Source organism: Lactuca saligna, chromosome 5, assembly GCF_052625555.1.
Source record: "Lactuca saligna cultivar CGN05327 chromosome 5, ASM5262555v1, whole genome shotgun sequence".
NCBI classification, from domain to species: Eukaryota; Viridiplantae; Streptophyta; class Magnoliopsida; order Asterales; family Asteraceae; genus Lactuca; species Lactuca saligna.
Window position 1 is genome coordinate 206,038,960 of NC_136421.1, and position 21,915 is coordinate 206,060,874.

General features: G+C 36.1%; 2 protein-coding genes across 3 annotated transcripts; one reads left to right on the forward strand and one right to left on the reverse strand.

Moving 5' to 3' along the window:
- The first annotated feature begins 16,518 nt into the window (after positions 1–16,518).
- On the forward strand, positions 16,519–18,756 carry LOC144998644 (rop guanine nucleotide exchange factor 12-like). Of its 2 annotated transcripts, XM_078958380.1 has the most exons (7): positions 16,521–16,734; positions 16,807–16,923; positions 16,997–17,151; positions 17,289–17,363; positions 17,450–17,716; positions 17,803–18,123; positions 18,221–18,756. In XM_078958380.1, the coding sequence occupies exons 1-7, from the start codon at positions 16,662–16,664 to the stop codon at positions 18,650–18,652; spliced, it is 1,440 nt and encodes a 479-aa protein (XP_078814506.1). In that variant the 5' UTR covers positions 16,521–16,661; the 3' UTR covers positions 18,653–18,756. The 2 variants fall into 2 exon arrangements, with proteins under 2 accessions (XP_078814505.1, XP_078814506.1); XM_078958379.1 differs by having other exon boundaries at positions 16,519–16,923.
- Positions 18,702–21,915, reverse strand: LOC144998645 (aspartate aminotransferase, cytoplasmic). Its single transcript, XM_078958381.1, has 11 exons — positions 21,684–21,915; positions 21,180–21,251; positions 21,031–21,092; positions 20,841–20,924; positions 20,444–20,543; positions 20,228–20,348; positions 19,958–20,121; positions 19,734–19,871; positions 19,371–19,492; positions 19,058–19,273; positions 18,702–18,974 (listed from the first exon to the last, which is right to left on the reverse strand). The coding sequence occupies exons 1-11, from the start codon at positions 21,747–21,749 to the stop codon at positions 18,890–18,892; spliced, it is 1,230 nt and encodes a 409-aa protein (XP_078814507.1). The 5' UTR covers positions 21,750–21,915; the 3' UTR covers positions 18,702–18,889.

The following is a 21,915-nucleotide window of genomic DNA, read 5'->3' on the forward strand; positions in this document are numbered from 1 at the left end:
TTCAGCGCTGTCATCGACTGCGAGCGTCAACTGCTGACTATACGAGACCCTAGTGGGGGAGTTCTTATGGTATACGGCGAGGGTACCCGTTCGGGATCAGCTTTTTGTTCGGCCGCTAGGGCGAGGCAATGTCTACAGCAGGGATGTAAAGGTTTTGTGGCGTATGTGATGGATACGCGGGAGGCTCCCGAGAGACCGAGGACAGTGGAGGAGGTTCCAGTGGTGCGCGAGTTTCCAAATGTTTTTCCCGAGGAGTTGCCGGGAGTACCTCCTGCGAGGCAAGTAGAGTTTGGTATCGACCTGATTCCGGGGGTTGCGCCTATTGCGAAGGTGCCTTATCGTCTTGCACCTCCAGAGATGCAAGAGTTGTCCTCGCAACTCCAGGAGTTGCTGGGGAAGGGATTTATTCGGCCGAGTAGCTCGCCGTGGGGAGCACCGATTCTGTTCGTCAAGAAGAAGGATGGTTCACACCGGATGTGTATTGATTACCGGGAGTTCAACAAGGTGACGGTCAAGAACCGCTATCCGTTACCGAGGATCGATGATCTATTCGATCAGTTGCAAGGGGCATCTTGGTTTTCCAAGATCGATTTGAGATCAGGGTACCATCAGGTAAGAGTGCGGGATGAGGACGTCCAGAAGACAGCATTCAGGACGCGGTATGGGCATTACGAGTTCGTGGTGATGCCTTTCGGGCTCACCAATGCCCCGGCAGTGTTCATGGACCTCATGAACAGGGTATGCAGGCCGATGCTGGATCGGTCTGTGATTGTATTTATCGACGACATCCTAGTGTATTCGCGAACTAGAGAGCGGCATGAGGGACATTTGAGGGAGGTCCTTGAGGTACTGAGGTCGGAGAAGCTATATGCAAAATTCTCCAAATGTGACTTCTGGTTGCGGGAGGTCCAATTTCTTGGACATGTTGTTAATCAGGCAGGGATATTGGTCGATCCGGCCAAGGTGGAAGCAGTGATGGGTTGGGAGGCACCGAAGTCACCTTCCGAGATCAGGAGTTTCCTTGGGTTGGCGGGGTACTATCGGAGGTTTATTAGGGACTTCTCCAAGATCGCGGTACCGCTCACCAGATTGACCCGGAAGGGTGTTACATTCTCATGGGGACCCGAGCAGCAGACTTCCTTCGAGACACTTCGTCAGAGACTGTGCGAAGCCCCGGTATTAGCTCTCCCGGAAGGGATGGAGGACTTTGTCGTATATTGTGACGCATCGATTTCGGGACTGGGTGCAGTGTTGATGCAGAGGGTCCATGTGATAGCTTATGCATCGAGGCAGCTAAAGCCTCACGAGGCGAGATATCCCACGCATGACTTAGAGTTGGGGGCAGTAGTGTTCGCTCTCAAGATTTGGCGTCACTACCTGTACGGGGTTCGTTGTACTATATACACGGACCATAAGAGTTTGAAGTATTTGATGGATCAACCCAACCTAAATATGTGTCAGAGGAGATGGTTGGACGTGGTTAAGGATTATGACTGTGAGATCCTATACCACCCAGGCAAGGCTAATGTGGTAGCCGATGCATTGAGTCGTAGGGCGGAGAGCACTCCATTGCGAGACGTATGTCTGAGACTGACGGTGATGACTCTGGTATTAGATGCTATTCGTGGGGCACAGGATGAGGTTGTGAGATCTGAGATGCAGAAGAAAGAACGGGTCGCTGGGTTAGTTTCGGAGTTCGTTAAGGATGGACGAGGACTTCTGACGTTTCAGGGTCGGATTTGGGTACCATTCGTGGGCGGTACACGTACTACTTTGATGGAGGAGGCTCATAGATCGAAATTCTCGATCCATCCCGGTGCTACGAAGATGTATTTGGACTTGAGGAAGGAATATTGGTGGCCTTGCATGAAGAGAGACGTCGCTTCGTTCGTTGAGAGGTGTTTGACTTGCCGTAGGGTTAAGGCCGAGCACCAGAGACCGCATGGTAAGTTGCAGCCCTTGGAGATTCCTGAGTGGAAGTGGGAACAGATTACTATGGATTTCATCACCAAATTGCCGAGAACTGCCAGGGGAGTCGACGCAATTTGGGTGATTGTGGATAGATTGACGAAGAGTGCACACTTCCTTGCCATTAGCGAGAGTTCATCAGCGGAGAAGTTGGCGGAGTTATACGTGAGAGAGATAGTATCTCGGCATGGAGTGCCGATCTCGATTGTTTCAGACCGTGATGTACGCTTCACTTCCAGGTTCTGGAAGAAATTCCATGAGGAGCTGGGTACTAAACTGCATTTTAGTACCGCATACCATCCCCAGACAGACGGTCAGAGCGAGCGGACGATTCAGACACTGGAAGACATGCTTAGAGCGTGTGTGTTAGACTTCGGGGGTAGCTGGGATGCGCATTTACCCTTGGCTAAGTTTTCCTACAACAACAGCCATCATTCGAGCATTGGTATGCCACCTTTTGAGTTGTTGTATGGTAGGAGGTGTCGGACTCCCATTTGCTGGGGAGAGGTGGGACAGAGAGTGATGGGCAGTACAGAGATTGTACTTCAGACGACCGAGCAGATTCAGCAGGTTAGGTAGAGGTTATTGACCGCCCAGAGCCGACAGAAGAGTTATGCGGACAGACGCCGGTCCGAGCTCGAATTCCAGGTTGGCGACTTCGTTCTCCTAAAGGTTTCTCCTTGGAAAGGAGTGATCCGGTTCAGAAAGAGAGGCAAGTTGGGGCCCCGGTTCATAGGTCCATTTCGTGTAATTGCAAGGGTAGGTCGGGTAGCTTATCGGTTGGAGTTGCCAGCAGAGTTGGGACAGATTCACAATACCTTTCACGTATCACAGTTGAGGAAGTGTATAGCCGATGAATCGGCAGTGGTTCCGTTAGAGGATATTCAGGTGGATGCGAGCCTGAATTATGCCGAGAGACCAGTAGCTATCAGGGATCGGAAGATCAAGGTTCTGTGGAACAAGGAGGTACCTCTGGTGTTGGTTCAGTGGCAACACCGGAAGGGATCGGAGATGACTTGGGAGCCGGAGCGTGAAATGCGGGAGCAACATCCGGAGTTATTCGCAGAGTGAGACTTCGAGGGCAAAGTCTAGTTCTAGTGGGGGAGAGTTTAACAGCCCGGAATTTCAGGTATCGCTTTAAAACTATTTTTGGGGCATTTTAGGAAGGGACTCGGCGAGTTGGTGCCTGACTCGCCGAGTAGGACCACAGGCTTGGTCGCGGGTTCGCGACTGGACTCGACGAGTCCAGATATGGACTCGGCGAGTCGACGCTGTTTAGCAGAAACCCTAGCCGTTTGGTTTGGATCGTATATAACGCCTCTTAGGCTGTCATTGTTCGTTTTTTGGCCGATTGAGAAGAACCCTAATCGTTTGTGGACGTCTAGAGCAGGAGGGAAAGCTATTGGAACTTTGAGGAATTTGTTAGGCAAGAAGAAGAAGAGTTTTGGCCAAAGGAATATCAAGGAGGATCGAGTCCTGAGGTTTGGAGACACAGAGAGTGCGTTTTCAGGTAATACTCGGACCATTTCTTTTATTTTGATGTGTACACGAATCTAGGGTTTATGAAACCCATTTGGTGATTAGATAGATTATAATGTTGTTACCCAAACGTTTATACCCCAGTAATAGGATGTTTAGAGGTCCAGAAAGTCCCATGATTGCGTATTTCGGGACCATGCGTATTTCAGGAAGCAGTTGATCGACTGCATGGCATGGACTCGCCGAGTCCAATGATCAGACTCGGCGAGTAGCTTGAAGATCCACTGGGACTCGCCGAGTTGTTCTTCAGACTCGGCGAGTAGCTTGAAGATTCACTGGGACTCGCCGAGTTGTTCTTCAGACTCGGCGAGTGGAGTCGGGGTGGCCCCGCGATTCTTCCACGAGGACCTCGTCGAGTCAAGAGGGATACTCGACGAGTAGAAAGGGGAACAACAGGGAAAGTTGGGGAGGACGTCTAGACTCGCCGAGTCGCCTTTGCACTCGACGAGTCCGGTCAAGTTGACCATTGACCAGAGTTGACCTGCATGTAAATTCTTAGGGTCAGTTGTCTTGAATGATAAGAGTATTAATAAGGGTATATGGTATTATAGGGAGTCTGCAGATCGGCGGATCGAGTGCGAGTAGTTTCAAGAGTTGATAGCTTACATTACCACGAGGTGAGTCTTCTCACTATACTTCACCCGGAAGGGTTTGACTGTGAGACCGGAAGGTCGTATATGATATGTGTTATTTATGCTATAAATAGAAAGGTAGTTGCTATGCGTGATATGTATGTTTATACGGGCCGGAAGGCGATATGTTATGTGACAGAAAGGTCAGGTATGATGTATGATATATGTGCTATGTGTGTTATATTAAATGTATTATATGTTGTAAATGTTATGGGCCGGAAGGCAATATACTATGGGCCGGAAGGCAATATGATACGGGCCGGAAGGCAATATGTTATGGGCCGGAAGGCGATTATGTTACGGGCCGGAAGGCGAAGTGTTGTGGACCGGAAGGTCAGGGCCTGGAAAGGCGTATATGTGTAAGTCGTATACTGGGGAACTCACTAAGCATTTATGCTTACAAGTTGTTATGTATGTGTTTCAGGTACTAGCGAGGACCGTGGGAAGGCGCCGGCATGATGCATACACACTGCTGCTATTTGAGATCTTGGGGATTTTTATATATGTATTTGATATGGAACATGGAATAAATACTTTTGGTTGAATGAAATCACTTTATTTTAAATGAAAAAAAATATTTGAAAATTTGCGTTGTTACAGTACCAAACTAATTTGCATAGTTATTCACACCTTGTTTGTGATCATCGGCATCCCAGTCACAAACTTAAAGGGCATAATCGAGATTAAACATGCCATTGAAAAGTTCAATGAATCTCAAAGGATTTAGGAATTTCAATTCATTTAAAACCTAAAGTTTATTTTCGTTTTTTATGGTGGAAATTGGTAGATCGTCATTTACCTACCTTCAAATATTTTGCAATTAGATTACGACATCCCTCTTCCGAATTGTAAAATATTGTGTTGGGTTCTAGCCTTAATATTTCATTTTGGGTGTTATATTAAGGACTTACATCAACTAACTTGAATTTCACCCTTATAGATGTCTAGTTCTAACAACTATGGTCTTCCCGAATTTTTTGGAAAAAGCTTTCCTTGTGAAGATGATGTCCCATGAATGAATCGTGGAAATGGATATCATGTTTCACTTCCTCCGCCTCCTCCGAATCTTTTGGAAAAAGCTTTCCTTTTAAAGATGATGTCCCATGAATGAATCGTGGAAATGGATATCATGTTTCCTTATGAAGATGATGTCCCATGAATGAATCGTGGAAATGGATATCATGTTTCACTTCCTCCACCTCCTCCAATAATTCTCCCTAACCCACATGTTCAAATACTTGAAAAGTTCAAGGTCACTCAAACCCTATTGGCGAGCAAACACTAAGATGGAAGGTGTGTGTGTACATATGTCTTGGAGATGAAGTCACACATTGACAGGATGGGAATGTTAGGAGTCGTTGTCTTAAGGAAGTAGGTTGTTGACTTGGTTCTTCAGTCACTTCCTAATTCATATAGTGAGTTCATTAAAGATTAATATATGACAGACCATGGCATGTCCCTTATCAATCTTACCTATTTGCTAATTGTTGTTGAATCAGCAATGATTTGGCGCACTGGTAAAGCAAATTTTATTGGAAGATCTACTTCCCAAACTTCCATGGATAATGAAAATACAAAAATTGGAAGTCTAGAAAAGATTTCTCTTTCCAAGGGAAAGGGAAATGCTATGTCTGAGATTGTCCCATGTACCATTCTGAAAGAGTCTGTTTGCTTCTATTGCCAAGAGAAGGGGCATCGGTTGCGAAGCTGTCGTATCTACCTGAAGGACCACAAGGATAGTAAAGTCAAAATGTTTGACTCTGCTTCAGGTAAGTCCATTATCTAACTCTATTAAGTTCCTGTTTTTATATTCTTAATACATGATGCGACAAGATTGCATTTTTATGTGTTTGTAGGATCGAAGAAAAGAAAGGAAAGTTAAAGGAATAGTAAGTTGAGTCTGGTCGCGAAGAGATGGATTTCGATCGCATGGTTCGATGATCAAATTTGTGAGATGCTACTAGGAGTTATGATAGGTTGTTCAGGAATATGTAATAACATAGTTTTCATTTGTAATTGCATTGTAAGAACAAGTTTTCCGTGTTTTATAAATAAAGAAAATCTTTAATTTTTGTCCTATTTTATATTTATCCTTGCAATGGCATTTGTGAAAATTGATGTTTGTATATTTCTATTGTTAGCAATATTGGAAAATTGATTTGATTCTTTCGTTTTTGGTAGTGTCAAAAATTACCAAATATGGAAAGATTCTCATCGCCCGAGGTTCAATTGGATAGAAACTTGGAATCATGCGATTTGTATCGTATGATGAATGAGAACCTTCATCTTTGGGGAATTAGGACTAATTCCTTGTTTACATGTATATGTGAGTCAAGTGAACGACTAGGGAATCGGGTGCACATAATTGTGCACTGGTCAGGTCCACCACAAAGAACAATAAGATTGTTCGTCATGATTTACTGAAGTTAGTAAATATGGTTATACTTACAAGATTAAGTTGTAATCTGAATCATTGAAAAAGTTTCCATGCATAGCTGAATGAATGAGAAGAATCAAACTAGGTAGAAAGATAAAAGTTTCTCCAATCTGAAAGGAAAGGAGAGTACTTTAGTATCATGTTTTATGATCATCTTAATGATTATTAAAATCATATCACAATTGATTTGATTATTAAAATCATATCACAATTGTTAGCAATATTGGAAAATTGATTTGATTCTTTCGTTTTTTGTAGTGTCAAAAATTACCAAATATGGAAAGATTCTCATCGCCCTAGGTTCAATTGGATAGAAACTTGGAATCATGCGATTTGTATCGTATGATGAATGAGAACCTTCATCTTTGGGGAATTAGGACTAATTCCTTGTTTACATGTATATGTGAGTCAAGTGAACGACTAGGGAATCGGGTGCACATAGTTGTGCACTGGTCAGGTCCACCACAAAGAACAATAAGATTGTTCGTCATGATTTACTGAAGTTAGTAAATATGGTTATACTTACAAGATTAAGTGTGAATCTGAATCATTGAAAAAGTTTCCATGCATAGCTGAATGAATGAGAAGAATCAAACTAGGTAGAAAGATAAAAGTTTCTCCAATCTGAAAGGAAAGGAGAGTACTTTAGTATCATGTTTTATGATCATCTTAATGATTATTAAAATCATATCACAATTGATTTGATTATTAAAATCATATCACAATTGTTAGCAATATTGGAAAATTGATTTGATTCTTTCGTTTTTGGTAGTGTCAAAAATTACCAAATATGGAAAGATTCTCATTGCCCTAGGTTCAATTGGATAGAAACTTGGAATCATGCGATTTGTATCGTATGATGAATGAGAACCTTCATCTTTGGGGAATTAGGACTAATTCCTTGTTTACATGTATATGTGAGTCAAGTGAACGACTAGGGAATCGGGTGCACATAGTTGTGCACTGGTCAGGTCCACCACAAAGAACAATAAGATTGTTCGTCATGATTTACTGAAGTTAGTAAATATGGTTATACTTACAAGATTAAGTTGTAATCTGAATCATTGAAAAAGTTTCCATGCATAGCTGAATGAATGAGAAGAATCAAACTAGGTAGAAAGATAAAAGTTTCTCCAATCTGAAAGGAAAGGAGAGTACTTTAGTATCATGTTTTATGATCATCTTAATGATTATTAAAATCATATCACAATTGATCCTTTAAGGACACCTTAGTACATTTTCATGGCTAAGAAGAGTTATCGGGAATTGTTGAAATGGTTAAATCAATTAAGGAGAGTCATACTTCGTTCCAAAATTGAGTCTTAAAGTCATTCTCCAGGATTGTAACTTGAGTGATGTATCTTAAGTAGGTTTGTAACACATTTGTAATTGGTAGTTGTAATGTCTTGGATAAGACAAAAACTAACTAAGACCGATTATATGAACTGTCATTCTTGATAAGAATCCATACTAACTCATGAATATTTGTTTGTCAATGAATGTTTCTTGACAAGAGAATCTTATATGTCAAGAGGTCAGTGAGAGTCTTAATATCTTGAAATTTTTCAAGAACTAATAAAGAATAAACCTGTTGTTAAACACTAGCACACGACTTGAGGTTTGTAACCTATCGTGTTGACATATGCTTGTTTTTGTGCCTATTCCGGTTAAAGTTGACTATGCGTGTGAGTTCTGTGAGTTCTCAACTGTTTGCATAAGGCAAAAACACCTTGATCAGTGAAAGTTCATTGATCAGTAAGGGTGATCTGCTCAACAACTTGGAAGACATGGTAGCCCTTTGTGTTGTCAAGTGGCAAGAAATTAAGATCGAACAAGTTCAGTCCATATGAGTTTGGATTTGTCACTAACCTTGTCTCGTGATTATGGTTATGACAAATTCACATGGATAGGAACACGTACGCCGTTAATCTAAGTGACAAAGGTTTCTCTCTGATTCATGAAAATGATTGTGAGGAAACGCTTTCACTAAGTATATTTTAAAGAGATAGCAATTATGACAATTGCGTTCTCAAATTTGATTAAAATTACGACATACCTCTTCATAGTTCGAATTATGAGAAATGGAAAATAGTTTGAACATTCGGGACTTATTGTTGTAAGTTCTGAAATAGTTTAGACACACATATGAACTTTCTTATAAAAGGTATGAGCTTAGATAAAGACTTATCGAAGCATCTCGTATCAGAAATCTGAACTTTGGTTAGAAAGTCAATAAGCATTGTTTTCTAGAAGTCCAACTTATTTCTGGGTACATGTCAAAGCTAGTAGGAGCATAAGTGTTATGCTATTAAAGAAATGATTGTTATGCTAGTGGGAGCATAATCATTATGGTAAGTGTTGCAAGTTAGCAATGTTAATTATAGAAAACAAAAGTTTCAATTCGCAAAGTTGTAGAGTTTGAAAAGTTATTTTGCTATAATTAAGGGAGAAGAACTCATACTTCATTTCAAATCTAAAAGCTTAGATTGAGATTTTAATCAAATTTAGTCAATGATATATATATATATATATATATATATATATATATATATATATATATATATATATATATATATGAATACCATGTTGAAATATTTCAATATTGGAAATTCTATGTATGGAAATATTATAGCAATAGACTGGTCAAGTATCATGTCTTTATGTAAGACATTATGAATTGTGTCCGATATGCTTCGGATATAGGATCGATTGTATATGCTATAATATTCACGTGTTCTAATTTTCCAAATGCCTAGTCAATTAAGAGGGAAAAAGGACTAGAACCGAATATGGCTAAAGTTATTAAACAACTGTTAAAGACAATCCAAGGTTCGCTAAGGATTGGTCACTTGTGGGCTGTTGGAAGTATAGTAATAGATGGACCATATTGACATTATTATGAATAGATAGGATTCCATGTATAATGAATTATCATATGTCATATCTGGAAATGTTTCCATAATGGGAGATGGATATTAAGAATCTATGTGTAGGTTAGAAACATTTATGCAAGAAGGATGTTCAAAGGAATGTACTTTGAATTTAAAACTTTGCTTCCTTGGAATTGTTTTGTTATCAATATCCAGTGGAAAGTTTTGTAATATCGTTGGCAAAGTCTCTGTGACTTTGGCACCTTGAAATTACAAAAAGTACATTTCATGATAGTTTAGAATCTAACATGTTCTAGCAGTGATAAGAATTTGGTATTTTTACACTTGCAATAAGGATTTGGATTTGTGAAATGAGCATCACTGGAAATGTTTTTCAACTGATATGTTTCACAAAGTAAGGACCTTGGTAAAGCATAGTATGCATGCTTGGAGCATGGGATAACTACTGTTTTAATTCAAATATTAAGTTAATTAATCGAAACAATATACAATGAATAATATGTAATCAGTATGTTGATTAAATAAAAGGTGTTTTATTTATATTCAAAAGTTTTGAGACCATATTGGATTCAATTATTCTTGTGTTTCACTTTGCACGTTTTGAATTCCCGAATAACTATATTATTCAAACTATCCACAGTCGATCATACTTTGGAAGTAGGTATTGAAGCTAGACTGTCATGAATGGGTCTGTAGATTGTCTAAAGGTGTTTAGACATATCACAAGTTTGTTGCAGTATTCATGAGTACTACTTTAATAAGATTTGAGTATTTAACTAAACTCATGCTCATTTGAATCACTTCATGGATTTTATCACGAGGAATCATGAGACGATAATATCTTATATTCATTAAACCAAGGCATGTGAGCTGTAGTTTACAATTCAGTTGAACATTAACATATGTAAACGCACCGGTAACTTGGTGTTATAAAAAATATTGTTGTGTGTGATTTGATGAGTAAATAGAGAAAACACGCGAGTTGAAGTTTATTCGTTCCTTTTACCTTAAGAGGGATAAAAGCGATATATGTTGGCCCCTCGATGATTTAGTGATGACAACCCTAAGCGCTTGGCCAAGTCTGGACTGATTTGATTTGTTCAATTAGTCGATCGTCATAAATCGGAAATCGGGAAACAACACATGAACAGAGAGAATGATTATAATCCATGTCTTATTTCATACGATATCTAGAATGGAGGAATATATAATCCATTATCTAATGGACGCATTATTGATCAAAGTCCGACAACGATTTTTGAGAGCTACGATTGCTAGTCGGGTTTTGAAGTCATACTTACAGTTATAGTTATTAGACTTATCCAAGTGGGAGACTATTGAATTAGGTGTATAAGCTCATAACTATAATTGGTATGTACTTGACCCGAGAGTAGCATGGTCCATTTCGGGTTGCCTTCATCAGGACAGTTTGGTAGGATGGATATTTGAGTAAGAGGTTATTTTTGATTTATTAATATATTATAAGTATAATATATTAAATGAGATGTCATATTATTTAATTAGTATTAACCAATAATTAATTTTGAATTAATTTAGTGATCAAAAGAGATTAATTAAATTAACTACGATTGATTATGTAAATCATGAGACATATGATTTGGGCCAATGATCCATGATTAATTTGTAATGGGCTAATCTTATGTGAAAGTCCATAAATTATTAGTCCATATAAGTTATGGATCATAAGCCTAAGTGTGAGAATTAGGGTTACATATAACTCTTGGAATTCTACACTATATATGTGTAACCCCTTTAGCCAAAATCAGACCTAAGAGTGACATTTCAAGAGTATGGACGATATTTGGTGCCTAACCTCTCTCTCATTTGTCTTCCAATTGTTCATGATGTTTGTGACTTGTTTGAGGCAAAAAACTTGGGGTGTTAAGCCCTTGAAAGGCCAAATTCAACAAGCTACAAAAAGAGGTAATCTTCTAACTTACTTTTATGATTTATATGTTAAATTATATGCTAGTTATAGGCATCATGCTTTGGATAATTTTTGTTGCATGTATAACTAGAGAAAACTTAGATCCAAAGCTATTAGTGTTGTATGTGCACCATATGAGTGTTTTAGTATACAAAACCCAACAGTTGAATCGGTCCATATATATCACCTTAAATTCTTTCTAGAAATCTAGGTGACTCCCTTTCAACTTTCATTGGAACAAGATACACATGGTTTTATGCTATTGGATTGAGGGAACTTTTGGTCCTTTAATGGATGCCCATGTGTATTCTTAATTACTCTTCGCATCATAGTTAATCTTGGGTGGCCCAACCTATCATGCCATAAACTGAATGTCCCATGATCAGAAAGTTTTCCTTTGATTACCATATTTATATATGTATAATGCAGACCAAAATCAAGTGTTGGTAGTTTTTCAAGAACATGGTTTTTGTCTATAATATACATATATTTCTTATTTTCAATGGTCACAGTTTTTGTGTCATATCCTTTGAAATATATGTCATTGAAACTTAGTGAGTTTCTGTTAGACTTTGGAGAAAATAAGGCATTTTCTATACAAAATCTTGTACCATTTGGTAATATAAAATGGGCTTTCCCAGTTCCCTCTATCAAGTCTATAGGACCTGATATTTGTATGTATGACTGTTTTTGTTGGTACTAATTTTAAAAAATATTTCTTTGATTTCAGAATGGTATGCGTACTACCGCTATCTGCTACACAAAGATCTCCAACCTTTTCTTGGTGTTATACTCCAGTTGGATTCATATTAAACTTCACATATGAAAGAAATAATAAGCAAATAAACATAATCATAATAATTATTATAAAGAAAGTTCATTTATTGTAGGAAAGACATTACATGAAAAACAAGTTTACTAGAACAATAATAGAAATTTTTTAGTTTATGTCTTCCATGTCATTGCAGAAATCATCCAAAGTTAGCAGAGTGAATTCAACATTATCAATGAGGTTTGCTTCTTTTCCTTTTCCTTTAATGGACTCTTGATAAAGTTGACAAAGATGTACAGGTGTGCAATAGATCCTTGACCAATGGCTTGTACTGCCACATCTATAACATGAACCATCAGATTTTTGTGATGTCCCATTATCGCGCCTTGCCACTTTGGCCTTATATTGTGTATGAACATTGTTTCTTTGTGAAGATTGGTAATTATTCATTTTCTGTCCATGACCACGATTATTACCTTGTCCACGACCATAATTATGGTTCTGATTGCGGCTTTGGTTTAGATTAAAATATCCACGGCCTCGTCCTCGACCACGGCTACTACCACACCCTCGTCCACGTGTATTGTTTCAATGACCGATCGGTATTTGTAGCATTTTCTTCAGGAAGTGCTATTGATCCCGTTGGACAAGATTCATGGTTTTTCATCAGGAGTTCATTGTTTTGCTTTGCAACAAGCAGACATGCATTCAGTTCAAAATACCGTGTGAACTTTTGCATCCGATATTGTTGCATCAAGGTAATGCTTGTTGCATGAAACGTGGATTAAGTTTTCTCCAACATATCTTCATTAGTAACTTCTTGTCCACAATACTTGAGTTGTGAACATATTCCTTCGTAAGCATATTAATGAAATGTTGAGATTTGAATATCTTGATGTTACTGATCCAAGTATTCTATGGAATCTTTTGAAAGAAAGATTTGATCATCAAAATGAAGTTATACTTTCAAATGCTAGAGATGAATGGAGAACATTGAGGTTTCAAGACTTCAAGAAAGTAAATGAATACAACTCAGCTTTGTTAGATTAGTAACATGAAGATATTCAAATCTCAACTTGTACTTTTGCTTTGTCTTATGCCAAGAAATTATTAAATTCATATATAGCATTTGAGATTTCCATGGACTTAAGATGTATTTTTACATCTATCATCCATGGGACATAGTTTTTCCCACTAACTTCAAGTGCTGCAAACTTGAGTTTTACAATGTTGGACATATTGTAACTATAAATTTTAAACAAAATAAAAAGTTCAAATTAAAATCCATTTATTTCAATAAATATTACACAGCAAAAAAGCAATAAAGCTAACATTGCATACAAGCCTAAATGTAAATGAAACTCCATATTATATTCGATATTAAGGATTGGGATGAAAAGTAACATGACTATTATAATCATGATTATCACAAATAGATGAATCATCTTGAATCTTGATTTATTGAAATTGATTTGTTTGATAGAAGAGATAAAAATTTGTTGTGGGTAAAATAAGCAGAGTAAAGATGTTTATTTCTAGTAAAAAATTAGTCGTTGTTTTTGTTGTTTATAACTGTTGCATATATATATATATATATATATATATATATATATATATATATATATATATATATATATATATATATATGTTGTGTATATATGTATATGTGTTTTATAAATCATTTAATAAGACTTATAACTAATACATAACTTTACTATGTATAATTCTACTAATTAGAAACATAAACAAAAATATTAGTAAATGTTTAAATAAAATTTTGAAGAGTATCTAAAATATGAATAAACATTGACATGTATAAATAAATGTTAGCATATATAAATAAAGACTGGTTGCATAATTTAAATATATAAAAGTTATTAGAATAATGTAATGTTAGTATATATATATATATATATATATATATATATATATATATATATATATATATATATATATATATATATATATATATATAAAAGTTAGTTGCATAATGTAAATGTTAGTATGCATAAAAATTAGAAAGAAATGTTAGTATAATAAATAAAAATCGTTAGTAGTCCATAATGTCCATAATATATAAGTTTTATTAATTCATTATTATTATTATTATTTTAATATGATGGAGGTTTTTATAAATAATAATTTTTTTACTAAGTAATGCATACCTTGATTAAGATAAATGTAATTTCCACTAGTTAATAACCTTGATTTGAGCTTTCGTGTTGATAACGTGTTATAAATTTGATGTAATTAAAATTAAAACTAACAAAATTAAACTAGAACATTATAAAAGTAAAGAAGAGTATTTAAGAGGATTTTTGAACACTTAGAAGATTGTATTCAAGATGGTGTGTTCATATCTTTCACATTTGATGGATATTTATACTACATATCAGCATATTCTTACATCATCAAAATAGTAATTAAATAGTTAAAGGAAACTATTTGAATGGTGAAAAATGTTCATCCACATGCTATGTCTAACTCAATGATTTTATGGATTTTAAAACATATATATATATATATATATATATATATATATATATATATATATATATATATATATATATATATATATATATATATATATATATATACACACACACACATCAATTCATTAATGAAAGATTGATTATGGGAAAATACCAAGATAAATACTGGAGTAAATTACTGAAATCATCCCTATGGTTTGGTCAAAATTGCATTTTTAATCCCTAACTTTTTTTGCACTCGGATCGTCCCTATGGTTTGATTTTGTTGTGTTTTTCATCCATATGGTTTGATCAAAATTGCACGTTTGATCCCTAACTGTATGTATGTAAAGGACGAATAACGCAACAAAATCAAACCACATGGACGATCTGAGTGCAAAAAAAAAATTAGGGACCAAACGTACAATTTTGACTAAACCATAGAGACGATTTCATTAATTTACTCTAAATATTGTGTCTTAACACTCCTTTACAATCTCAACTGTTGCTTAGGATTCTTATTAACAGGACAGAAGCTCTCGTAAACTTCAAACATGTTGTAATCGATGTAGTCCACTTCATGTCAAACCTCATAATAGGCATGAAATAAAACAAATTACCCCAAAATACAATGTCATATACCTTTTCAAAATCTATTTTGAATATAAGTAACCTTTAAATTATACTAATTTAGAATATATTTTTTTTCACCATAAGAGGTTCATCCGTTATATTGTTACAATTTAAAAATGAAGAATCCAAAGATTGTTACACACAATAAAACAGATGACAACAAAAAATTTGAATATTTTTTCTCTGTTACCAGTTGTATGGCATTTATTATATATACTTTTTATACCTGTTATACGTGTATTCAATCTAGTTAATATAGTTCGTTTCAGTAGCAATGAAACAATATTAACCAAATCCTTCTAGTAGCATTTGACGTTGGAAAAAACAGAAAGCTAGAAATTATGAATATTGTTATCCTCTTTATCTATATCACATCTGATAGGGTCTGTTGAAATGGTCATCAAAGTTGTGTTCTCAAACGCATATCATAGATTCTATTTTCGACATTTGTTGATGAATACGCAAACAAAGATTGGCAAACAAGACATAACCGGATGCATCCACATTATTTAATTTTATCAGCCTTAGTGTTTCTAGAAAAAATAAATAAATAAATAAAAGAAAAAACAACAATGATATTAAAGGGTAACTCCTTCCATATCTCGTACGTTCAAATGACCCAAATCAAATTCATGAAGATCGAATCCAAAACCACCCTCTCAATACGAACAATAGGTCGGCCATCAACCCACTCCATCTCCAAAGCCGAACCAAGCTCAAGAACATGGTGGCACCATAGTTGTTTCGCCAACAAGCATCCAAAGAAAAGATGGCCAACTTCCACTTCCTTTTGGCAAATAAAACACAAAATGGAATCAAAGTCAAGACCTCATATTCCAATGATGTCGTTAGAAAAAGGTGTGGCATCAATATCACTTACCTTATCGAAGAATTAAAAACCGATTATTACAATTTCAAGAGAGAATACTGAGGTAACCGGTTAGGAACTCACATCTCTTCACCATAAATTCACAAATTTAGTTATTGGTCTCTAGTTGTTTCTCAAAAAGATTATATTCCATTCATAAATTTCTTCCTCAAAGTTTTCTCATGTGCAATTTCACCCCCTCTAGTTTCAGATTCTGTCAATCATTTAAGAAAAACATGCACCCCACGTTTAAAATCTCACACACACCAACAACAATGGAGACAAACACAAGTCAACACTAAGATTCAAACAATAATCCACACAAAAACCAATAAACCGAATTTCTCATTAATCATCCACCAAATCCTTTTTAACCTCTCATAAGAAATTTGAGTCTTTTTATTTATTTATTTCTTTTCCTCTTTTGACTTTTCTCAAGAACTTCAATTCCATGTTGCAAACGTGCAATCCATAAGAATCAATCAACAACACATTTCTCAAGATGACAACAACAATCGATGAACAAGATGCCAACAACAACGACCTGGTTTCCAAGGTCAAGGCTAAACGTGCCGGTAAGTTTTTGACAAAATTCATGTTTCAATCCGTAAATGTTGGAGAAAACAAATTGTTTCATGTTTGTGCAGAATTGGAGCAGATGAAGGAACGATTTGCTAAGCTTCTTTTAGGAGAAGATATGTCGGGTGGTGGAAAGGGGGTTTCATCTGCTTTGGCTTTAACAAATGCAATTACAAATCTCGCAGGTAATCTTGAATTCTTGTTTTAAAAAGTCGTTTAATTTTGTAAATTTTAAAAAATTTATTTGGAAATTTGTAGCTTCGGTGTTTGGGGAGCAACATAAATTGGCTCCAATGCCTGAAGATCGGAAAAGAAGATGGAGACGAGAAGTCGGTTGGCTTCTTTCTGTAACCGATTACATTGTTGAGTTTGTTGCCTCTCAACAAGCGGGGAAAGACGGATCAAATATGGAGGTAATCAAACACGCAATGGAATGGAATCCACGATTCCAATTCCATCGGAATCCACAATTCCAATTCCATCGGAATCCACAAACCGAATCCTTCAAATCCAAATCTCATTTGTAACGTTTGATTTGATGGTCTTTCAGATTATGATGACACAACAAAGAGGCGATTTGCGGATGAACATTGCGGCTTTAAAAAAACTAGATGCGATGCTCATTGTAATGATTCAATTCCCACGTGATTTTTTTTGGGGTTCTTTTTTTTTTTTCAAAAATGAAGATGATGATATGAATATATGATCCAGGGTTGTCTAGACAATTTCAGGGATCAGAATCAATTTTGGTATGTATCAAAAGATGCAGATGAATCAGAAAAAGGCGTTCAAAGAAGTGACAAATGGTGGTTACCCACAGTCAAAGTTCCAGCTGAAGGTCTTTCAGAAGAATCAAGAAAATGGATGCAATATCAAAAAGATTGTGTTAACCAAGTTCTTAAAGCTTCCATGGCTATCAATGCACAAATACTTGGAGAAATGGAAATTCCCGAGAACTATATTGATACTCTCCCCAAGGTATAATAAAAAGAAAGTAGGGTGATATTAATATAGATTTGCTATTTCTTAAATTGAGCCCTAATTTGGTAAAGTGTTATTAACAGAATGGTAGAGAAACCCTTGGAGACTCGATCTACAAGAGCATCACGGTTGACTTTTTTGACCCGAGTCAGTTTCTAATGACCATGGATCTGTCATCAGAGCTAAACGTACTTGATCTCAAGAACAAAATCGAAGCTTCTATAGTGATATGGAAGAGAAAGATGAATCAAAAGGACTCAAAATCTTCTTGGAGTTCAGGGATAAGCATGGAGAAACGAGAACAGTTTGAAGAACGAGCAGAAACCATCTTAATCCTCTTAAAACAACGATTCCCAGGGCTCCCACAATCGTCACTTGAAATCAGCAAAATCGAATCCAATAAAGTACGAAAAAAGACAAACATTACGCTTCCCCAATCCCCAATTCAAGTTCGTCGATCAATCACTAAACTAAAACAAAACCCTAATTTCGATTTTGTAGGATGTTGGACACGCAGTATTGGAAAGCTATTCGCGAGTTTTGGAGAGTTTAGCGAGCACAGTGATGAATCGAATCGAAGACGTACTTTACGCCGACAACGTAGCACAAGATCCGTCCTTGCTGGCAAAGAAGAAGTCCACGTCAGCACGAGTAAGAGTAGCTACGAGTGAAGATAACGATGACACGCCAGGTCATAGTCCAGGTCAGACGCCTACAGAATCGATGACGTTATCTGATTTCATGGGGTGGAGTGTCGATCAAGAACAGGAAGAATCAAACACAAAGAATGGCGATTCGAGCCCTAAACCAGTGGAAGAAAACGAGAACGAAAAGTATCAGAGCTATTCAGCTAGAATTTTGGCAAGAACAAAGAATTCGTATATGGAGAAGCTTGGGGGTATTGGATTAAGAAGCCCAACAACTCGCCATTAATGGAGATTAAAAACTTAAAACTAGGGTTAGTAAAAGAGATAATCAGCTATTCATTGTAAATAACCTCGTAATGATCTTCGTAATATACTACTATAATTCGAGTACTAGTTGTGAACTTATTTATGTAGAGTAGCTAGAAGTTCCACATTCGGTTTAAAGCATCACAAAATGGTTTGAATGTTTTTTTTTGACACTGAAAACAAACTTACGATTAAAAAAGAAACAAGAACAAGTAGTTTATGCCATTTTTGTAACAGCAGCGTGCATAGCATCTGCAAGATGAGGGATTGTCTTCGAACTCAAACCAGCCATGCTAATTCTCCTGTAGAAAAGATTAACTTATTTTCAATAAAAAAAAAAAAGTATGTTTTTATTTAAAATGTAAGAAAAATAACATATATTTACCCATCAGAAGTCATATAGATATGATATTCTTTAGTCATGAAAGCGACTTGTTCTGCATTCAGCCCAGTGAATGTGAACATTCCAATTTGCTTTATAATATGAGTCCAGTCACCAGGTGTTCCTTTTGCTTTTAGGGCTTCCAATAACTGTGTACGCATGCTGATAATTCTATCAGCCATTGCTTTGAGCTCAAGCTTCCACTCATTGTACAAATCACTACAAAAAAATAAACATTAATTATTCATTGAAGGCGATAGTACATTGCTATTTGTTACAAAATGCAAAAAAAAAAAAAAAACAAAAAAAAAAGTACCTGTCGTTGAGTATAGTCGAGACAATAGACGCACCATGAAGAGGTGGGGTGGAATACATTGGCCGGATAACTAGTTTTAGCTGACTCTCCACCCTGCTCGCAACATCCGATGTTTTGCAAACCTGTACATACATATAACATCACAGATTGTACTGTATTTGCCATGACCGGTGGTAATAACTTTTGTCCAAACAAAAGTTAATTAGGACCGACAAGAGTAATAATCTTTTGTCGCACCCAATTTTTGGGACAAAAATCTTTTGTCCCATGGGACGAAAGATTGAAACTCCTGTTCAGTTTCAATCTTTTATCCCAGCTAAAAAGTTAACAGATTAATTAAAAAATTTTAAATTTAAAACGCACAATGCTAAGGGCACCGATGCGTTCGCCATAAAGTCCCATGTTTTTGGCAAAACTCTGAGCAGTAAAGCATTCACCGCCATCGGCAACAAACAAGCGAACAGGTTTCGCATCTGCATCGAGGCTGCCACTAGCAAAACCCTAGAAAAAAAATAATAATAAATAAATAAATATTTAATGGATTCACGAAATTTAAATACACAAATTTACTTTTTTTTTTTTTTTACCTGATATGCACTGTCAAAAAAAGGTAATAATGCTTTTGATCTGATTAATTGTCTGATCTCCTCCCATTGTTGAATGGTGGGATCGACACCTGTCGGGTTGTGAGCACATGCATGAAGAAGTACTATTGCTCCTGATGGAGCGTTACCCAGATCTTCTAGAAGGCCTGTTTTTTTTTTGGAGATTTTAATGATAAGAAACTAGTTATTAAAAATTAAAAACTAAAATATTAAAATCAAAACAGAAAATTGGTTTATTTTCATTTTTCATACCTTTGAAGTCAAGGCCACGTGTTGTGGGATCATAGTAGCGATAAGTCTTCACTGACAATCCTGCGAATGTGAAGATTTTTGGATGGTTTCCCCATGTTGGATTTGGAATGTATATTGTTTTCTGATAAAAAAAATAATAATGTGATTAATTAGATTAATTATTATTTTGAAAATAAAAAAAAAAAATAGAGGAAATAAACAAGTTGTTTTTCTTACTTGATGGTAATGTCTCGCTAAAAACTCTCCACCAACTCTCAGTGAGCCAGTGCCAGATAAGCATTGGACAGTGGTGACTCGGTTTTCTTGAATGGCAGGGCTATTTTGGTCAAATTGATTTATTATTATCATTATCATTTACTTGTGTATTATAACACCCTACTTTCTTTCTTTCTATTGTACTTTCAAAAACAATTTCATATTATTGTACATTTATACTATGAATAATCTACCAATTATAGCATTGTATCTTAAGAAAAACCATATTACAACATTATTAGCAATGAAAATTGTTTTGTATTTGGATTATATTGTTATAATCAGGTAGATTTTTCAAACTACAAAGTTGTAATAGAAAAAAAAAATAAAAAAAAAAAAAAGAATTATAAATGATTACCTATCAGCACCAAAAATGAGTTTGGCGCTACCTTTATTAAAATCTGCAAGTCCAACAATAGGAAGATACTCCTTAATCCGAGACCTAAAACATATTTAAAAAAAAAAAAAAAAAAAAAATGAAAGTTTAATTAATATTGAAGAACAAGAAATTGTGATGAAACTAAAGTGATGAGAATAAGTTGCTTAACGGGTTATTAACAAGCTTTTGTTCAGCCTGTTTTACGACATTCAGAACCAGAGGTTTTCCTTCCTATAAACAACAAATTGACTTGAATAAGTAAATTATAAGTGTATATTTATAACTAATTCATCAAGAACAGCATTCATAAATCATTACCTCAGTTCTATAAGCACCTACACCCAAATTCAGCTTTGAAGGGTCTGAATCTTTGTTGAAAGCAACAGTAACCTGTTTTTTGTCCCATCATAGCAAAGACAAAACAAAAGAATCAGTGTGTTTGATACAAGAAAACAAAGACCTATCATCAATAGTTTTCATCAACGATCATGGAAAACACTCAAAACAGTAAAACCCCAAATACCGAATCGCGAAATAATAGATAATCAGTATACGTCGCATAATATCATCGCGTTTAAAAGATTGAAAACCCCCAAAACCCTATTAGTGTAAAACAGTAAAAGTTTCAACTCGATCACTAAAAACACACCGAATCTCAATATAATATTTGATCAGGGGATTATATGAACTTGATCGCCCAAAAAGGATCATATAGAGATTCCACTTTACTCGACGATCAATAGGTTTTCAATTTTTTATGGATATAAGTTGAAATCAGAAGTAGAAGTCGGAAAGGGAAGAGAAGAAAGTAGTGATGCATACCCCTAAGATAGGATCTTCAGGAGCTTTAGCGATTTGGGAGAAGACGGAATCGGAATGATGAGCCATTTTTCTTCAGGAATGATTTTTGGGATTTGCTGTGATTGAGTAAAAGATGAGTGTGATTTTGAGGTAGAACTGGGGTTTTGTATGAAAAAATGGATCTGGCGTTTGGAATTTTGTGATTCGTATAATGACTGTGGGCGCGTATGGTTTTCAGTTACTTTCGTCTTTT

What these genes read in the sequence shown, in the direction of transcription:
- LOC144998644 (XM_078958379.1), top strand. Translation starts at nt 16,662, where the DNA reads ATGACAACAACAATCGATGAACAAGATGCCAACAACAACGACCTGGTT. An exon ending in TGCAATTACAAATCTCGCAG is followed by an intron (nt 16,924 to 16,996) that starts GTAATCTTGAAT and finishes GGAAATTTGTAG; the next exon opens with CTTCGGTGTTTGGGGAGCAA. An exon ending in ATATTGATACTCTCCCCAAG is followed by an intron (nt 17,717 to 17,802) that starts GTATAATAAAAA and finishes TGTTATTAACAG; the next exon opens with AATGGTAGAGAAACCCTTGG.
- LOC144998645 (XM_078958381.1), bottom strand. Translation starts at nt 21,749, where the DNA reads ATGGCTCATCATTCCGATTCCGTCTTCTCCCAAATCGCTAAAGCTCCT. An exon ending in CAAAAGCTTGTTAATAACCC is followed by an intron (nt 20,925 to 21,030) that starts GTTAAGCAACTT and finishes AATATGTTTTAG; the next exon opens with GTCTCGGATTAAGGAGTATC. An exon ending in TCGACTATACTCAACGACAG is followed by an intron (nt 19,274 to 19,370) that starts GTACTTTTTTTT and finishes ATTTTTTTGTAG; the next exon opens with TGATTTGTACAATGAGTGGA.